The sequence below is a fragment of the Plutella xylostella genome, chromosome 14 (genome assembly GCF_932276165.1).
Source record: "Plutella xylostella chromosome 14, ilPluXylo3.1, whole genome shotgun sequence".
Taxonomy (NCBI): domain Eukaryota; kingdom Metazoa; phylum Arthropoda; class Insecta; order Lepidoptera; family Plutellidae; genus Plutella; species Plutella xylostella.
The window spans coordinates 4,039,557-4,056,457 of NC_063994.1; the positions used below are offsets into that span (position 1 = coordinate 4,039,557).

Consider the following 16,901-nt stretch of genomic DNA (forward strand, 5'->3'; position numbering starts at 1 on the left):
TTTGTGTCACTCTGTTTACAAAATGGAAAACTTGAAATATCGCGTTATTTACGAGTATGAGTTCCACCGTGGCACCAGTGCTGCAGAAACGGCTCGAAGGATTAATGATGTGTATGGTGACGGTGTCGCAAAAGAAAACACAGTGCGTTTTTGGTTCCAACGTTTTCGTTCTGGAAATTTCGACCTGCAGAACAAGCCTCGTGGACGGCCGGAGACCAAAGTTGATAATGAAGAATTGAAGGCTATTGTGGAAGCGGATCCATCGCAAACCACGTCCGAGTTAGCTGCAGGCTCCGGTGTTAGTGATAAAACTATTCTAATCCACTTGAAGCAAATTGGGAAGGTGAAAAAGCTTGAAAGGTGGGTACCTCATGAATTGAGTGAAGCAAACCGACAAACGCGCGTCGACTGCTGCGTTACGTTACTCAACCGGCACAATAATTAAGGAATTTTAAATCGAATCATTACCTGTGATGAAAAGTGGATCCTCTACGATAATCGGAAGCGCTCATCGCAATGGCTGAACCCTGGCGAACCAGCCAAATCCTGCCCTAAGCGAAAATTGACAAAAAAAAAGTTGCTTGTAAGTGTTTGGTGGACTAGTGCCGGTGTCGTTCACTACAGCTTTCTTAAATCTGGCCAGACGATTACGGCAAATATCTATTGTCAGCAACTGCAAACCATGATGGAAAAGCTAGCTGCTAAACAACCGAGGCTGGTCAATCGCTCTAGGCCACTGCTGCTTCAGGACAACGCTAGACCACACACTGCACAACAGACGGCTACCAAATTAGAGGAGCTTCAATTAGAATGTCTTAGACATCCACCGTACTCTCCGGACCTTGCTCCAACAGATTACCATTTTGCAAGGAAAAAAATTCAACTCCGATGGGGCAGTCCAAACCGCCTTCAAAGATTTTATTGATTCCCGCCCGAATGGTTTTTTTAGTAAGGGGATCAATGAACTACCTATGAGATGGCAAAAGTGCATACATAGCAATGGTACATACTTTGATTAATTTAATATATTTCATTTAAAAAAAAAACGACTTTATGTTCCTCCTATAGAAAACGCCAATTTCATATGTAAGGACCTAATATATTAGGTATATTATGAACCGTATCTGTACGTCGAGGCAGTCAAGAATTATTGAAGTTCAAAACACACCTAACGGAGCTCATGTAAGTTGATTTCATTTACAATCAGAACTCTGTCACACAATCGATTGCTACTTGCTACCTGAGCTGCGGCGCTCCGTTAGGTGTGTTTTGAACTTTCAATAATTTTTGACTGCTTCAATCAAAAATTATTCGGTTCGGTTTTGGTATCATTGTTTAGCTTATTCCAGATACTTTTGAATAAATACATAAAAATACCGTCAAAGGGGGGCTATTTTCAAAGTTATTCAAGTAAATGTAAATTTTGCTGTTTTTTTGTCAAAAAAACTAGATTAGTTGCTTGTAACTTATTATATTATGTAACTTTTTAGCAGTTGTGCATATTTTTATTGTACAGAGATTACTTTTTGCCGATAAAATCATTTTATTTCATGTTCGGAAGGCGTTTAAAACTCGTGATATGTTTTTTTATGAAAACTAAGTATCCAAAACTTTAAAATGGCCGCCATTTCTAGAATATTGAGATTTGACCCCACATATGGAGCGGTTTTCCCGATGAAATCACTCATAGAATACACCCATAAAGTTTGTCAGGTTCGAAAAACAACACATTGTATAATTAAATAGCATTTGGTTTGGGGTTGTCCACCTTCATTGCATTAATACATTATTGACACTTGACGTCTTTTAGCAGGACTTTAGCTAGATACCTGCTGACACAAACAGTGTGCTTATCAAAATCCTTAAATATTACCTAAAATTATTGAAAATTAAATCTTTTTATTAAAAAATTTTTTTGGACATCATCAATGTTACTGTCATTGTGAATAAGAGCTGTGAACATGTCTAGGTAATTCCTATCGAAGGGTCTTATTTGAAAATCAGGTAACTTTACCTTAGAACTGTTGATGTCCTTCCCCATGCAATAGAAGAAACACTCCTCGGTTTCTGTTGGGTGTTCATCGTCCCCAAGCACTGATTTTAAGTGTTCGTACTCACCGAAACAAGTTCTCATTCTTTCCTCCATTAAATGTGATGAACATTCCTTCATTTAATCTGGCGTTAATTTATTCTTCATCATTGTGAGGGTTCCCTTGCATGTGGTCTTGTGAATGTTTACCTTTTCCATTGTTAAATGCTATTAAAAAACAAATGTGGACTACGAAAAAGCCTTCGACTCCATCGAGACCATGTTCATGTTCAAGTACAGGACCACAAGACAAGACCTATCCAACTGCAACGTGGAGTGAGACAGGGGGATGTGATATCTGAAACTGAAAAATATAAATTTATATTTTTTTATTATACGAGTAGTTAGTAAATCTTAAATTTAATCCTGAAGGACCTGGAATACTCGAAGTAATATTTTCTTCTTGATCAATCCTTCCGCAGGTTTTAACCATAACTCTTTACCAGCCTTATAAGATAACATCCGACAATAATACCTAAACGTACTTAAAATAAAAATAAAGTTGAATGAGACAGGTCCTAATTTATGGAAAATTATTCAAAAGTACTCAGAAACAGGAGGTACAGAAGAGGACCTCATTTCGCGGATTGCCAAAGCCCGAGCTACTTTCGCGCGGTTGCGACCAATATGGCAATAACAAAAGTTAACCGGAAGAGTCAAACTCAAAATATTCAGGTCAAACGTTGAGTCCGTGTTGCTATATGGTTGCGAAACGTGAAAGGTAACGATACCCTGATCGACCAGCAGATCAAGCGACGCTAGTGGAACTGGATTGGCCACACCCTGCGAAGAAATTCTGACCATATACCAAAAAAAACAGGATTGGAATCCGCAAGGAAAGAGAAAGCGTGGCCGTCCCAAGCAGACCTGGCGACGCATGAGGCAAGGTAGTGGACGAAGCGAAAAAGATCGGGAAGCCTTGAAGTGAAATCAAACGTGAAGCTCAAGACAGGTTGCTACTGCTGTATCCATTTGTATAATTTAAGAACCCTAATCATTACATTATATTGTTTATTATTGCTTGTCTTGGTTCAATCTTCAATGGAAAACCGGGCATCTTGGATTGGCTTTCATAATTCATATTATCCTCTTCTATATCGTTTCATTCTCCGCATTTTCCTACCATACCTAATAATAATCAAATTGTGACTTATTTTTTCTTCTCTCTTCTTTTAAACAAATCTTTTTTTTTTTTTTTTTTTTTTTCTTTTTTTTTTTAAATATCGAAAGTCAGGAAAAATAATATCAGACTTTTTATGTTATACAGATAAAAAAACTAAGCGAGATAGTAAAGTAAATAGTTATAAACGCCATCCATTTTGCATTAATTAATTATTACATCAAATTTTACTGCTTGAAAACGAACGTTTGCTGATAAGTATTTCATTAGGGTTACCTGTACGTCTAGTATAGGTTGTTGATAGTTGACACAACGTTTATAGTTTCAGTTTTCTTCCATAAGGCCGCTAGAGGCGCTGCTTGTAAATGTAAAGGCCTCTACACACCAAAGCCGCTGACCCGGCGGCATAGCCCGGCGGCCTAGTGCCGGCGGGTTAACATAGTACAAAATGAGGCATGATTGTACAAAATGAGGCCGGCTGGTTGAGCCGCCGGGTCAGCGGCTTTGGTGTGAAGAGGCCTTTACATTTACAAGCAGCGCCTCTAGCGGAAACTATCATAAACTAAAATTGGTAGTATGAGTTGTTTCAAATCGTAGTTTTAAGAAACGAAATAAGTTTACGTGTAAATAATACCTTTTTGGTAGTACGAGTTACATGTACTATGGTAGTAAACTTCAACGAATTCGAAAACTTTCACAGTTGTTGCTCTCACTGAACATTTGTAGGTGAGAATCGTTTTTGTTGTTGGTTAGAATCTTGTAAGAATTTAATTTCGAGTCAAATTTGTGGCCATGCGATCATATTTTGCGTGGCGAATGGCTGCAGAGGCAGAGGAAGCTGAGCGTCGCGAGCAAGAGCGACAAGAACTAAAAACACGGCGGGAGAGTTTGACCATCGACTCTATTTCCGATACCCATTTTATTCAGCGGTATCGGTTAAATAAAGCTGGGTTTGAGTATCTTTGTCAAACTCTTAGAATGTATGGTAACCTCAGGAGCTCACAAAGGGTCTCATTAGAGTCTAAGGTATGTAGTGCACCTCATTCATAAACACATAAGATGTAGGGTTTTATCTCCCTGCGCCACAAGCATGAAACCTTTCCCCCTTATCTCATCCTGCAGCCTTCTACGCCAAGTGGCCTCAAATTCTACGTACTTATACTATCAAAATATATATAAATTTTTCATGTGTTTTAGGTGCTTTGTGTGCTGTTGTTTTATGCCAATTGAGACTACCAAAGGGTGATTGGCGTACGTAGCCAATCATCTATCTCAAGAGGCAACAAGCCGCTACATTGAAGAAGTTACTGAGGCATTGAACCATCCGGATGTGGTCCGAAAATTTATTAAATTCCCAAGCACTCCAGAAGCCAGGGAACAAATAAAACAAGGGTTTGTATAAAAATACGTAGTATATCTTTAAAAACTTACATTAGGTATGTTAATTTATTACAATTAATGCTAATTTGAGTAATTTGTGCTTCATTTTCAGTTTCTACAATTTATACAAAATTCCCGGTGTGGTTGGGTGCATAGATGGCTGCCACTTTAGGATTTTCAAACCCCAAAGAGAAAGTGAGCACCTGTATTATTGTAGGAAGCACTATCATTCCCTGAATGTACAAATGGTAAGTTCCATTACATAGATTATAGTTGGGTCAGTTCTATCAAGTTGTTTTTATGTTTAAATTAACTTATAGCTTTATATTGTATTGAAAGAGTTTCATATACTTATTTAAAAACTTTAGTTCTCCACCAAACAAAGGTTGGTTGGAAGAAATTGCTTCTTGGCAATAAGCCCGCCTTTGTATACACTACTTTTAAGTCGTTTTCTGTAACTGCGTATTTAGTATACAATAAAGCGTTTATAAATAAATACTTACCATATTATTTCTAGGTGTGTGATCATGAATGCCGGATCCTCAGCATCAACCCCAAGTTTGGAGGCGCAAGTCATGATGCTTTTGTGTGGGAAAACAGCCAGATCAACACGCTAATGCAAACATTGCACCGGAATGGTGAATCAAGTTGGCTTCTTGGTTTGTATGATTTTGGAAATTTTGTTGCTAAATTTACTACGGTACATGGTACTAAAATGGAAATAACTTATCAACAGGTGACTCTGGATACCCACAAAGGCCATGGCTTATGACTCCTTACAACAACCCTGCACCTGGTTCTGCAGCAGAATCATACAATGCTGCCCACAGCAGAGCTCGGGTGCTCATAGAAAATACTTTTGGGCGTCTGAAAAACCGATGGAGATGTGTGTGCAAGGATCGTGTACCTATTGCACTATATGCCGGACAAATGTGCAAAAATTATCACGGCTTGCAGTGTTTTGCACAACATTTCAATTGAGTTTAAAGTGCCTTGTCCCGAAAATCAAATGAATGGTTAATATTATTTAATAATTGTATAATATTTAGCAAGTATCAGAAAACTCAGGTAACTCATTAACAAATATTTTTCCATTCTTTACAGTAATTGAAGAATTTCATCGGATTGAGATACCGCGGCAAGAAGACCGAACCCTACTAACACTAGGACGTTTAGTCCGAGATCGTTTGGCCAACGCTATTCATGGAGCAGCTGTGTGAGGCTTCGTTAATATACTATTTTATAAAATCTATTTTTGTTTCAATCTTAACCTAACCAAAACTTTTAAAAAAGAATGTGGAGGGATAGTGTGGACTGTTATTAGGGCTAGTTTATATTGGTTCAGTGACTGGACCCAGTGAGCAACACAGTAGAGAAGGAACTGTGTTGGTACTGACCCCGTATGGACGCTAGTTTCAACCCAGTCCAATGCCACTGTGTCGTGCCTTACTACGTCCAGTCACTGAACCAATTTAAATCAGCCAGTAGGAATGAAAAATAAATGTTTAATGTAAAATAAATGTTTTATGTACAACACAATACACTTTATTTGTCACCATTAAAGAAAATACACATTATATACATTAACTTACTAAATAAATAAAAAAGGTGACATTATTGCAATGGATAAGTATTTAAACAATCATTTATGATTTATAAATTTATCCATTACATTAATGGCCTTAGCAAAGAGAGTTTGCCACTGAGCCTGCATCTCAAGTTATCTTTTCCGCAAATTGAAATGCTCAGTGCCAAACTCTCTTGATAACTTCTGCCACCTCTCGTCACACGCCACGAATTGGGACGCTGCAGCGTCTTGTGGGCGAGGACGGGACTGCCTCGGACGAATCACGCGTCGACGCCCTGTCCTAGGACTCCGCCTTGGTCTCATTGGGGCAGCAAGTATCGGGCTTCGTCCGACGACAGGGCGTCTTGGGCTTCGTCCAAAGACAGGCCGTATTGGGCTCCCCACATGTGCAGAATGGGCCGTAGGCGATTCTACACCATGTACAGTCACCTCCACAAATGGTGTAATACCTCTTAGACCATCCCAATCTTCACTCACTGGGAAAAAATATGATATTGTTAATTAGAATTTATTGCAATAGATAGCCAGATAGTTAAGAAATACATATCTTAGGTACTTATAATATTATAAACGTGAAAGTTTGTATGTGTGGATGAATGTTTGTTACTCTTTCACATCAAAACGGCTGAACCACTTTTAATGAAATTTAGTATAGGGTTAGCTGACACCCTGGATTAACACATAGGCTACTTTTTTTCCCGGAATTCCCACTGGAAAACTTTTTAAGACGACGCGAGCTCTGACGAACAGCTAGTATGTAGATAAATTAGATAGTACAATAAAAGTAATACTTACTGTCCTCAACTTGGCTCACATCTAACTGGAAAGGTGTAGGTGACTGCGGAGGCGGCGCTGGCGCCGCTGCTGCCGGTGCTGGCGGCGGCGCTGGTGTTGCCTCAGTATTAAACGTCAGTTGGTCAATCTGAAAGGATAATAAATTAACTTAATTCTTCTTTCTAATAACATATATATATCTTTACAAAAACTAGTTATTGTGTGCTTCTAAGGATACTTTTTAAAAACTCTGTAAGTACTACGTAACTAAGCAGTGACAACAAAACTATGTCACCATTTCTGGCAATTCTATGTAATGTAGCTGAGTGGGTAAGATTAGCACATCTCTGGTACAAAGAAACCCATTCACATTCCCAGATTCACATTATTAGTATTATTATATACTCAGCCTTTATTCTGTCGACAATACTTTACTCAATTCATAAAGAACAAAGCAGGAACAAACCTCTACTCCAACTTCTTCAATATTGAGAAGACCTGTAGCAGCCTGGGAACCAGTGAGAGCCAGCACCCGCTGCTCCAGGTCCGTCAGCACCAGCCTGCACGCGGGACCGCCACCTGTACCACCGGCAGCGCGGTGAATTTTTGCAGCCTTCCTCTTTGTATTGTTTTTTAAGTCACTCCACACCTTAACATGCAAAGCAAACAATAATTTTAAATAAACGTGCATCCTAATCAATATTACACCTATGTAACATTCAACGTTTTTGAATTATATACTATCGATTGTATAAATACCTTTTTCCACTTGTCTACAGTCTTGGACGTGCCAGTTGTGTCCAAGTTGAGGACACGAGTGAGGTCAGCCCACTTATTTATGGCATTTAACCTGCCGTGGGGTCCATCGGCAGGCTTGTTTAGGTCCCCATTCCTGTAAAAAGCACGAATAGATTAGGTCTAGTAAAATATAATTTATTCCTACAATTTTACCTAAAGTTATCGTAAATATAGTAAGTAGGTAGGTACTTACCTTTCCATAAAATCGACAATTACTTCGAATTGCGTTGCACTTGTGCGAGACATTTTAAAATTCATAGTTTTTATAAAAAAAGCTTTTAGGGTCTGTTTCACAATGTCTGGTTAGTGGCTACCTGACGGATAAAATACATGCTGTCACTGTCTGTTACGAGGGCGATACCGAAATGATCGGGAATAGAAAAAAGTACAAAGATATCATAATATTATTTACTTTTATTGTTTTTCAAAGTAGTCTCCGTGATATTCAATGCACTTTTTCATTCGATTAAACCAATCATAGAAACAGTAATTCCAGTCTGAAGTGGATACTGTCAAAACAGCTGATTTGTAAGCTTCGACCGCCTCTTCTGGGCCGCTAAACCGTTGACCACGTAGCATATCTTTAATTCTTGGGAATGTAAAATAATCATTGGGGCTCAGATCAGGGCTATACGGAGGATGGTCCATCAACTCCACTTTTTCCATATTTAAAAACGTTCTTGTTTTGCGAGCGGTATGAGAGCTTGCATTATCGTGGTGAAGGATTATACGACGATTCAGGTTAGTTTTACGAAGTTCTCTTACGACTTCCGGCAAACAAACTGTTGTGTACCAATCAGCAGTAACCGTCCTTTGTTCTTGTAATGGAATCGTAGCCACATGGCCAGTTTTCGATACAAACGAAGCGACCATTTTTTTCGACACGCTGCGTGAGCGAATAACTTTTGTTGGCTTGACCTCACCTTCGAAGACCCAAACTGCCGATTGATGTTTTCTTTCGGGCTCATATGAATAAATCCACGATTCATCACCAGAGACGATATTGTAGACAGCATTTGAACTGCCTCCATTGAACCGTTGCAGAGCAGATCGACACCAATTAACACGAGCCGACTTTTGTTCCTCGGTCAAACGGTGGGGCACCCAGCGCGAAACTAACTTCTTGACACCCAGTTCTTCATGTAAAATGGTTTGAATGGCTGTCATACCAATGCTGAGAGAAGCCCGAATCTGCTCGTATGTCACATGTCTATCTTCTTTTATTAACTGGCGTACAGCATCGATGTTATCTTGTGTTACCGCTGTTTTTGGCCGACCAGTAGAAGGGACTGTGGTAAGAGAGGAACGTCCACGGCGAAACTCAGAATACCAACGATATATAGTCGTTTTACTTGGTGCTTCAAGTTTATAAATAGAAACAAGCTCGGCGAGACATTGTTCTTGAGATAAACCTCGACGAAAGTTGTGAAAAATTATTGCACGGAAATGTTCCCGCGTAAGCTCCATTTTTTACACCGACTTGTCAAATTCAAATGGTCAATACTCTATTTTTTTTTACTTTTTTTAAAATTCGAAAATGGAATTATGTTTGAAAAAACACTACATTTGATACACCAAAAAGGTTTCACTCTAATTTATTCCTAAGTATTCTATTCCCGATCTTTTCGGTGTAGCCCTCGTATTATTTTTTAGACAGTGACAGCATGTATTTTATCCGACAGGTAGCGACTAACCAGACATTGTGAAACAGGGGCTTAAACTAGTAATATATATGTGAATGCTTGTAAACCAAATTTCTTGACATATATATTTTGGTTACAGTCATTGACATATAATATACGAAATTCAAAACGCCAAAATGACATGTGTGTTTGCTTTTTCTTTTTACAAGTGCTAGAAAGAGGTAGAGTGTGTAGAGTGAAGTTCGCACAATCGAGTTTTAGCATAAACTACAGTGAAACTACACTGCCGGGCAATGAAAAGGTTCCACTCAGAAAAGCACTAAATTACTTCTAAACGGAAAAGGCTAGCTAAATGCCGTCTTCTGCAACATTGAAGTACATTTATCAGAGCATTAGGATATTACCAACTAAAATCGGTAATATTTTGTTCCAATTTAAAATTGAATCTTTGAAAAAATTGGGGTCGTTTGTTGTCGGAATTTTGTGAGTGGAACTTTTTCATTGCCCGGCAGTGTATAAAGTCCTGAAATTAAATGAGGGCACTGCTATCTTTCATGTAGCAACCCTATATAGCGAAACATAACTGACTTTGATACTTGAAATTTTCCCTGTTAACTTCCTACCTATTTATGTATTTAAAAACAACTTACCATCCACAAAAAAGCTCTTATACAAGCTAGAAGGTGTTAATATGAAGGCTAATAGTGAAACCAATAAATATTTATTTAGATAACGTTATTACAACTGTATAAAAAAACTGGATTTGTTGACGAAGGGCACACATGGTAAAGACATCAATTTCTCTTTTTGGACGGCCAGTTCTGTTTCTTCCAGGAGTTAGAAATATTCCATATTTTGCCCTCTTTGGCACGCTGGTCCGATATAACTATAAAATAAATAAAAAAATCTTTTTGAGTTACACAATGCCCCCCAAATTCACACAATGTGAATTTAGTAAGTAACCAAACATATATCTTCAAGTATCAAAATGTTAAGGTTTGACTCAACTGAAACCAGATGAAACCTACAATCAGTAGTATGTAAACAATGTTCGACTTGGTCTCTAAACCTAGGTTTATCGATAAATGAAGCGTTGGTACTAATAAAAAATGAGTTATTACAATTTGTACAATGCTACATACCCGTCATAGACGCTGTACGAGCGTAAACATCCTCCAAATTCGACAAAATGTGTTCAGCTTGATGTTCCGCTAAACATTGTATTAAAACTCGATAAATAACTTCACTAGCTTGACGAATATTTTTCTTCATCTTCCTAATTGCAACCAAGCGTAAATTGTTGCTTTTATCTGGATTATCCTTATAATTAATAAGAAAATTCAAAAAAACAACCAACCACCTATTGACATAAACAATTGTTATGACTTTTATGTTTCTTTTCTTATGGTGCCAGGCTCCTGAAAATTTTAGTTCCTCAAACATTAATTTCAGGACTTTATAGTTTCACTATATATCGCATGAACTATAATCAAAAAATGTAACTCATACTACCAATTCAGTTGAAAACTAATAGTTTGGCGTGCTTACGATTTCTATCAACGTTGACATATATTGCAAGCCCGTACTAGACGTACTGTACTAGTTGATTGTTTAGTTTTTTGTTTTTCCCTCCTTAATGATGCCAGTAAACTTGTCATTTTCTTTTTACATGTTTCTCTTTCGCTGTCGAGTAACGAAGCCAATCTATTCCAAGTGTCTTCTTTCTTGAGTTTGTTATAATGCTCTGGATGAGATGGGTTCCACAAGACTTCCTCTTCTCTGTATTTTTCTATAAAATACAGAGTTTTTTTTCTGTCCCACTCCATAAATAAATCCGACAGACGTGTGATTACTCGCAACGCGCGTGCACTCGGGACGACTTGCAAGTGCGTACTGACCGAACCGCGTAACGCTCAAAGGATTCGCCAAAAAACCGACAGCCGGGTGGAGCACTCAAAGCGAGCAACGAGCGGCTCGTTGCTCGCTGGTTTCCCCGTAACACGACGTACTGACTGGACGAATGCTCACTGTGTAACATGTTACATTACACCTCGTAACGTTGGTCAGTACCCACCTTAAGACTTCATTCTTTAGGAATTCTGATTTTTCCAATTGTGTTTTTAAATTGGCCGATCGTAATCGTTCGAAAACTATTCTTAGTTTCAGGAGATGTTCCTGAAATGTTTCAGCGAAATAATAATGTCATCTAAATAGATCATACAATGGATTCCTTGTAATATAAAATCCATAGGGAATAAATCCTTCAGAGAATTCCTTCACAGTAGAATATGTCTTTAAATTCAAAGCACAATGCATAAATCAACTTTCGTTCATGACCATCAATGTTCAATGTGCTGTTAGGGCCGGCGCCCACTGCCGGCACGGCGTGGCATGACACGGCAGAGCATCCCGCGGCATGCAATGGCATCCTGCGGCGTGCAGTGGCATCCCGCGGCGTGCAATGGCATCCCGCGGTGTTCCGCATCCTGCTGAAAGCCCAGCCACTCTGGTTAGTTTTGCTCCGCGCGTATTCGAAGTTGGTTGTGTCGCAAAAGAACATTTTGTTGTGTCGTTATGGTTGACTGGGATTTAGTATTAATAGCACTTCTAGCTGAAGATGAAGACAGACGAATAAGAACTGCTAATTTAACGAACAGACTACTCTGGGTGCATAATTTATGGAGAACAAGATCTACAAATGGTGAATTCAGCAACTTATTTAATGATTTGAGATACGACATCCGAAAATTCTATGATTATTACAGAATGGACTATGAAAAATTTGAAAAGTTAAGTGACTAAAATCGCATAATTATAAAGAAAATCAAAACTAATTTTCGATCGCCTATACCTGTCACAGAGAGATTGTCTGTATGTCTAAGGTTAGTGCATATTACATATTGCATGCGATGGGGCATAGAATTAGGCAAGATAAACTTAACCACTTCGGTTGAAACAGTTTAGCAGAATAACCTAACAAATTTTTGAGCAGTGTGTGACACCACGGAGCGTTTACTAATATTAAAATAAAAGTCTTGATTTATTTAGTAATTGTTTATTTTTATAATCAGCTATCTATGATCACAAATGTACCTACAGTACAGTATGATAAAAAGCGAAAGTATTATAAAAAATTTAGTTTTCATAATCCGGCAATTGAATATTGGAGTTATTGTCATATATATCACTATTATTTTGATGTCTGGATATAGGAGTAGGTATGTATTCTTTATGAGTAGTACCATAGTTTGGTTCCGTGTTATATTGTTGTTCGGGCTTATTAAATGAAGAAAAATTATGTAAAGGATTTCTTCTTTCGATAGTTGTATTATGGGTTCTGGCAACAGAAGTTGGTGCGTATTGCTGAGATGAATGAAATTCATTTGAAATATCGAATCCTGAACTTGATGTCGAAGGACGACTTCGCTGCACAACTGAACTTAACTCCACATTTTCCAAATGCTTTATTTCTGCATCAGTAACAATACGTAAAACATCGCATTTTATTTCAGCTTGTAATTTTGGTGACAAAGTCTTCGCTGTTGCCGCCATTGCTTGAAAAAATATCTCCATAGGATGTTGTTCCTTCTTTTGGTTTTCAATGTATTTTTTAAATATTTCTGCTGTTGTTTCTGTATACTGTGTTTGCGATGACATGTATGATCGCTGACGAACATGTCTAGCTGGTCTAGAATCTGATGCATGGGATGAACACGACATTTGAGATACAGGCGATTGTGCTTCAGGAAAATTAACAGTTGATGCTGTTTTGGAAGGTTGTGTATTTTCGATATTCTGCGTATCTTCGGAAAGCTGTGTATCGTCGGAAGAAGAGTCTAAATTTGAGAGCTGAGGTCTATCTTGAAAAAACTTTTGCAGAAATTCAAGTTCCTTTTCAAATTTAATTGGTCGCCTCTTTTTGGCAGCGTCACCGCTTTTGGACACCCTGTTTTTAAGGCTTTTCTATAATTGTTACGAAGGCAGCTCCATGCCTTCTGACATTCTTCATCTGTAACAAGAATGAAGTATTTTAAATAACACACGCTTTTAAGTCGTCTACTAATGTTTTTTTTTTTGTTAACCGACTTCAAAAAAAAAGGAGGTTCTCAGTTTGACCTGTATGTTTGTATGTATGTATGTATGTATGTTTGTCCGCGATTATCTCGCGTTTGGCTGAACCGATTTTGATGCGGTTTTCGCAGAAGTATTTGGTATATTCTGGAGAAGGTTTTAGTATATAAAACATTAATAGCTCGCGACTTTGTCCGCGTAAAATCCTTATTAAGTACGAACTTTTCGTAATTGAAGTCGGTTCTATTTTTGTAAAAAATGGTTATTTTGTTACAGGTATCTAATAACAGGAGCTTCTTTTAAGTCTTTAGCTTTTAGCTATCGTATGGGATTCACTACTGTGCGTAAAATAGTCCACGAAACCTGTCAAGCAATATTTACTGTATTAAGATCTACTGCATTGCCGAAACCCACGAGCCAACAATGGCAGTCAATTGCAACCGACTTTGATAAATTTGGAATTTTCCTAACTGCATTGGGGCCATAGATGGTAAGCATTTCAAGATTAGAGCTCCTAATAACAGTGGAAGTATGTATATCAACTACAAGAAGTTCTTTAGCATCGTTTTATTAGCTGTCGTGGATGCAAAATACAAATTTGTGATTGTAGATGTCGGAGCATATGGTCGAAATAGCGATGGCGGTATACTTCAAAGCTCCAAATTTGGTTCGAAACTACGTACCTAATGGTTTTTTAAGCATACCACCGGAAAAAGCTTTATTTTATTTTTATTTTATTTTATTTTATTTTACATTTACGGAAAACTTACAGCTATTAATAATTGGATAGCAATTAAAACGTATAGCTAAAAGCCAATTATCAGTTTTCACTGATACAAAACTTAATACAATAATAAAGAACACATGATTGTACCTACACTCATACTTAATTATGCTAACAATTTACCACATTCAACTCAAAAATTACCCCACGTATTTGTTGCTGATGAAGCCTTTCCACTAACAAAAAATATTATGAGACCATACCCCTCACATCTTTTAAATGATGAAAAAAAGGATATTCAATTATTGCTTAAGTCGAGCACGGCGTATTGTAGAAAATGCTTTTGGAATGTTACAAGAAAGATTTGAACTATTTCAAAAAGGTATAAAAGTTCAACCAAAGTACGTTAACAACATTATACTAGCAAGCACGTGTTTGCATAACTTTATAATAATAATAATAATAATATCCGAGAAACTCAGTAAATATAAGGAACTTGCAATAGAAGTCAAAACTCAATGGAAAGTACGTACAGTCCATATAGTCCCCATAGTCTTGTCTTCAACAGGAATCATACCCAAAACCCTTAAAAATAGCCTAGAAATATTAAACATATTAATTTTAGGTTTAATAATATTAATACAAATAAAATTGATAGCCGTCCGATAGACGCAATATGAGAGATCAGTTGTTTCTTTATAAATTACTTAATAATGAAATTGATTCATCATATCTTTTAAATAATATATGTTACCGTTGCCCTCGCGTTAATTCTAGAAGTAAACTCTTCTTTAGTTTGCCCGCAGTCAAAACTAATTACGCTGCAAATTCATTTTTATATAGAGCTTGTAAGAATTATAATAATAAGTTTAACCATTTAGATCCACTTCATTTCAGTTTTAATATTTACAAAAAACAAATTATACTAAATTTAAGAAATTAATTTTAGATGTAATTTAGTTTCTGTTTTGGTAAAAAGTACTTGTATTTACAACTTTGTTAATATTTTTTTTTTTTTTTAATAATTAACTTATTGCCTTAGTTTAAGTTCTATCTAATAGTGGAAACTTTACTGGTCTATGTATTAATTAAGAACTTTAATTTATTGTATTATGATACTGTCTGTTTCCCTAATACTAATAAATAAATAAATAAATAAGTACTTGAAAGTATTTTTGTATCTTAAAAAAAAAAAAAAAAAAAAAAAACATTCCACTCCACACAATCCACCTTCTACAAAAAGCCACAATCCTGAACACCTGCCGCATCACAAGGAAATTCCTAACCTCATCATCCTGCATCACCGATCCGATTACGTTTGGCTAAGGCCCGCGTGATCTGGATATAAAACATACCCCTCAAACTCAACAGAGGGAGACACACGACACACTACATAAATAATAATAATAATAATTTCTTTATTGCAGGTGTATACCCATAGTTAAAATTAAAAATACATTAAATTCACAAATAAAATAAAATACAATAAAATGGTCAAATTATAAAATTAAAAATACACTATAAAATATAAAAATAAAAAGCTTTCTACCTAAATAAAACTTAAGAAGTAGGTAGGGTCATTTGCGATTTGCGGTCAGCTGTACAGAGAGCCAATGTTTTAAGATTGGGCACCTGTAGTCATTAGCAACGTTCATTAAGATTGCATTCCCAGCGCTGCGCAGTCTGTGCCAGAACGAGGCGATCCGGGACCTCATGATGGCGAAGAAGTCGGGCACCCTCGCCTCGGCGAACATGCTCGACGCACTGCAATACCGCGGCTGGCGCATGAGGATGCGGTATGCGTCATTATACTGCACCCTCATGGCACTCATTGATTTGCGTGTAAATTTGGTCCACAGGTGACAGGTGTACATGTTTTGGCAGTAAGCCCTAAAGAGTGTGATTTTTACATCTTTATTGCACCTGTGGAACCGTCTAGCGAGCATGTTACACCTCACCGAGAGCGCCCGCCGCTCGCGCTCGATGTCCTGGTCGTCGGTGAGGTCCTCAGTCAGGAGATGGCCTAGGTACCTAAACTTCCGCACCCGCACCTTTATCATTGATGATCATTCTATGGAGGCACTTGGCTCTAATACTAATAATGCAATCGATAGAACCAATGATACAGTTTTCAATAATCTGGAAGGGATGGTTGTAAGAGATTGTTTCACGGAATATTTTTCTAATGTTGGTAACGTGTACTGGCAAAATGAAATTGTTAATAGATGTTAGTTTCTATTTCTGACAATAAATAAGTAAAAAAATAACTTACGGGTTTTATTCATTTCTTCTGCAATTTTCTGCCATGCGTTCCTTTTCATATGTTGATCCATGTAGAAACGAGAGGAGACATCGTATATACACTCATGCGAACGAACCAGATTAATCAATTTCTCTTCATCCATTTTCCCGTATTTTACGTGAAGTAATTTACTAATTACTTGCCACGCTCAGTCAGTGTGAGAGAAAAAATCGCGCGCGCCAGTGCGTTTTCTCCCTCCCTTGCCCCCGCGCACCGACCGGAATGCGCCCCATCGAAATGCTGCACAAGTTTCAACCTTATTTCAACTAGCTATACCTCATTCGGGGAAACGACGTAGCAAAGCGCCCTCTTTGTCCCACATTTCCATACAAAAGACAAAGACGACAAATGAGTTAGCCACGCCCATTTGGCCACGTGATTACCTAAAATTGTAAAGCCGTGTCTACACTTT

General features: G+C 37.6%; 1 protein-coding gene, 1 long non-coding RNA gene and 2 pseudogenes across 2 annotated transcripts; 2 read left to right on the plus strand and 2 right to left on the minus strand.

Annotated features, from left to right (window-relative positions):
- Positions 1-4,187: 4,187 nt before the first annotated feature.
- On the plus strand, positions 4,188-5,839 carry LOC105389931. Its single transcript, XR_005254810.2, has 5 exons — positions 4,188-4,235; positions 4,407-4,601; positions 4,702-4,837; positions 5,107-5,248; positions 5,326-5,839. It is a non-coding gene; the product is annotated as a putative nuclease HARBI1 (long non-coding RNA).
- Positions 5,840-5,975: 136 nt separating this feature from the next.
- Positions 5,976-8,047, minus strand: LOC125489427. The gene is made up of 5 exons (XM_048625296.1): positions 7,943-8,047; positions 7,711-7,843; positions 7,418-7,600; positions 6,973-7,099; positions 5,976-6,653 (listed from the first exon to the last, which is right to left on the minus strand). The coding sequence occupies exons 1-5, from the start codon at positions 8,005-8,007 to the stop codon at positions 6,310-6,312; spliced, it is 852 nt and encodes a 283-aa protein (XP_048481253.1). The 5' UTR covers positions 8,008-8,047; the 3' UTR covers positions 5,976-6,309.
- A 2,712-nt stretch (positions 8,048-10,759) lies between these two features.
- On the plus strand, positions 10,760-14,630 carry LOC125489430 (annotated as a pseudogene).
- LOC125489429 lies at positions 12,307-16,616 on the minus strand (annotated as a pseudogene).
- Between the last annotated feature and the right edge of the window lie 285 nt (positions 16,617-16,901).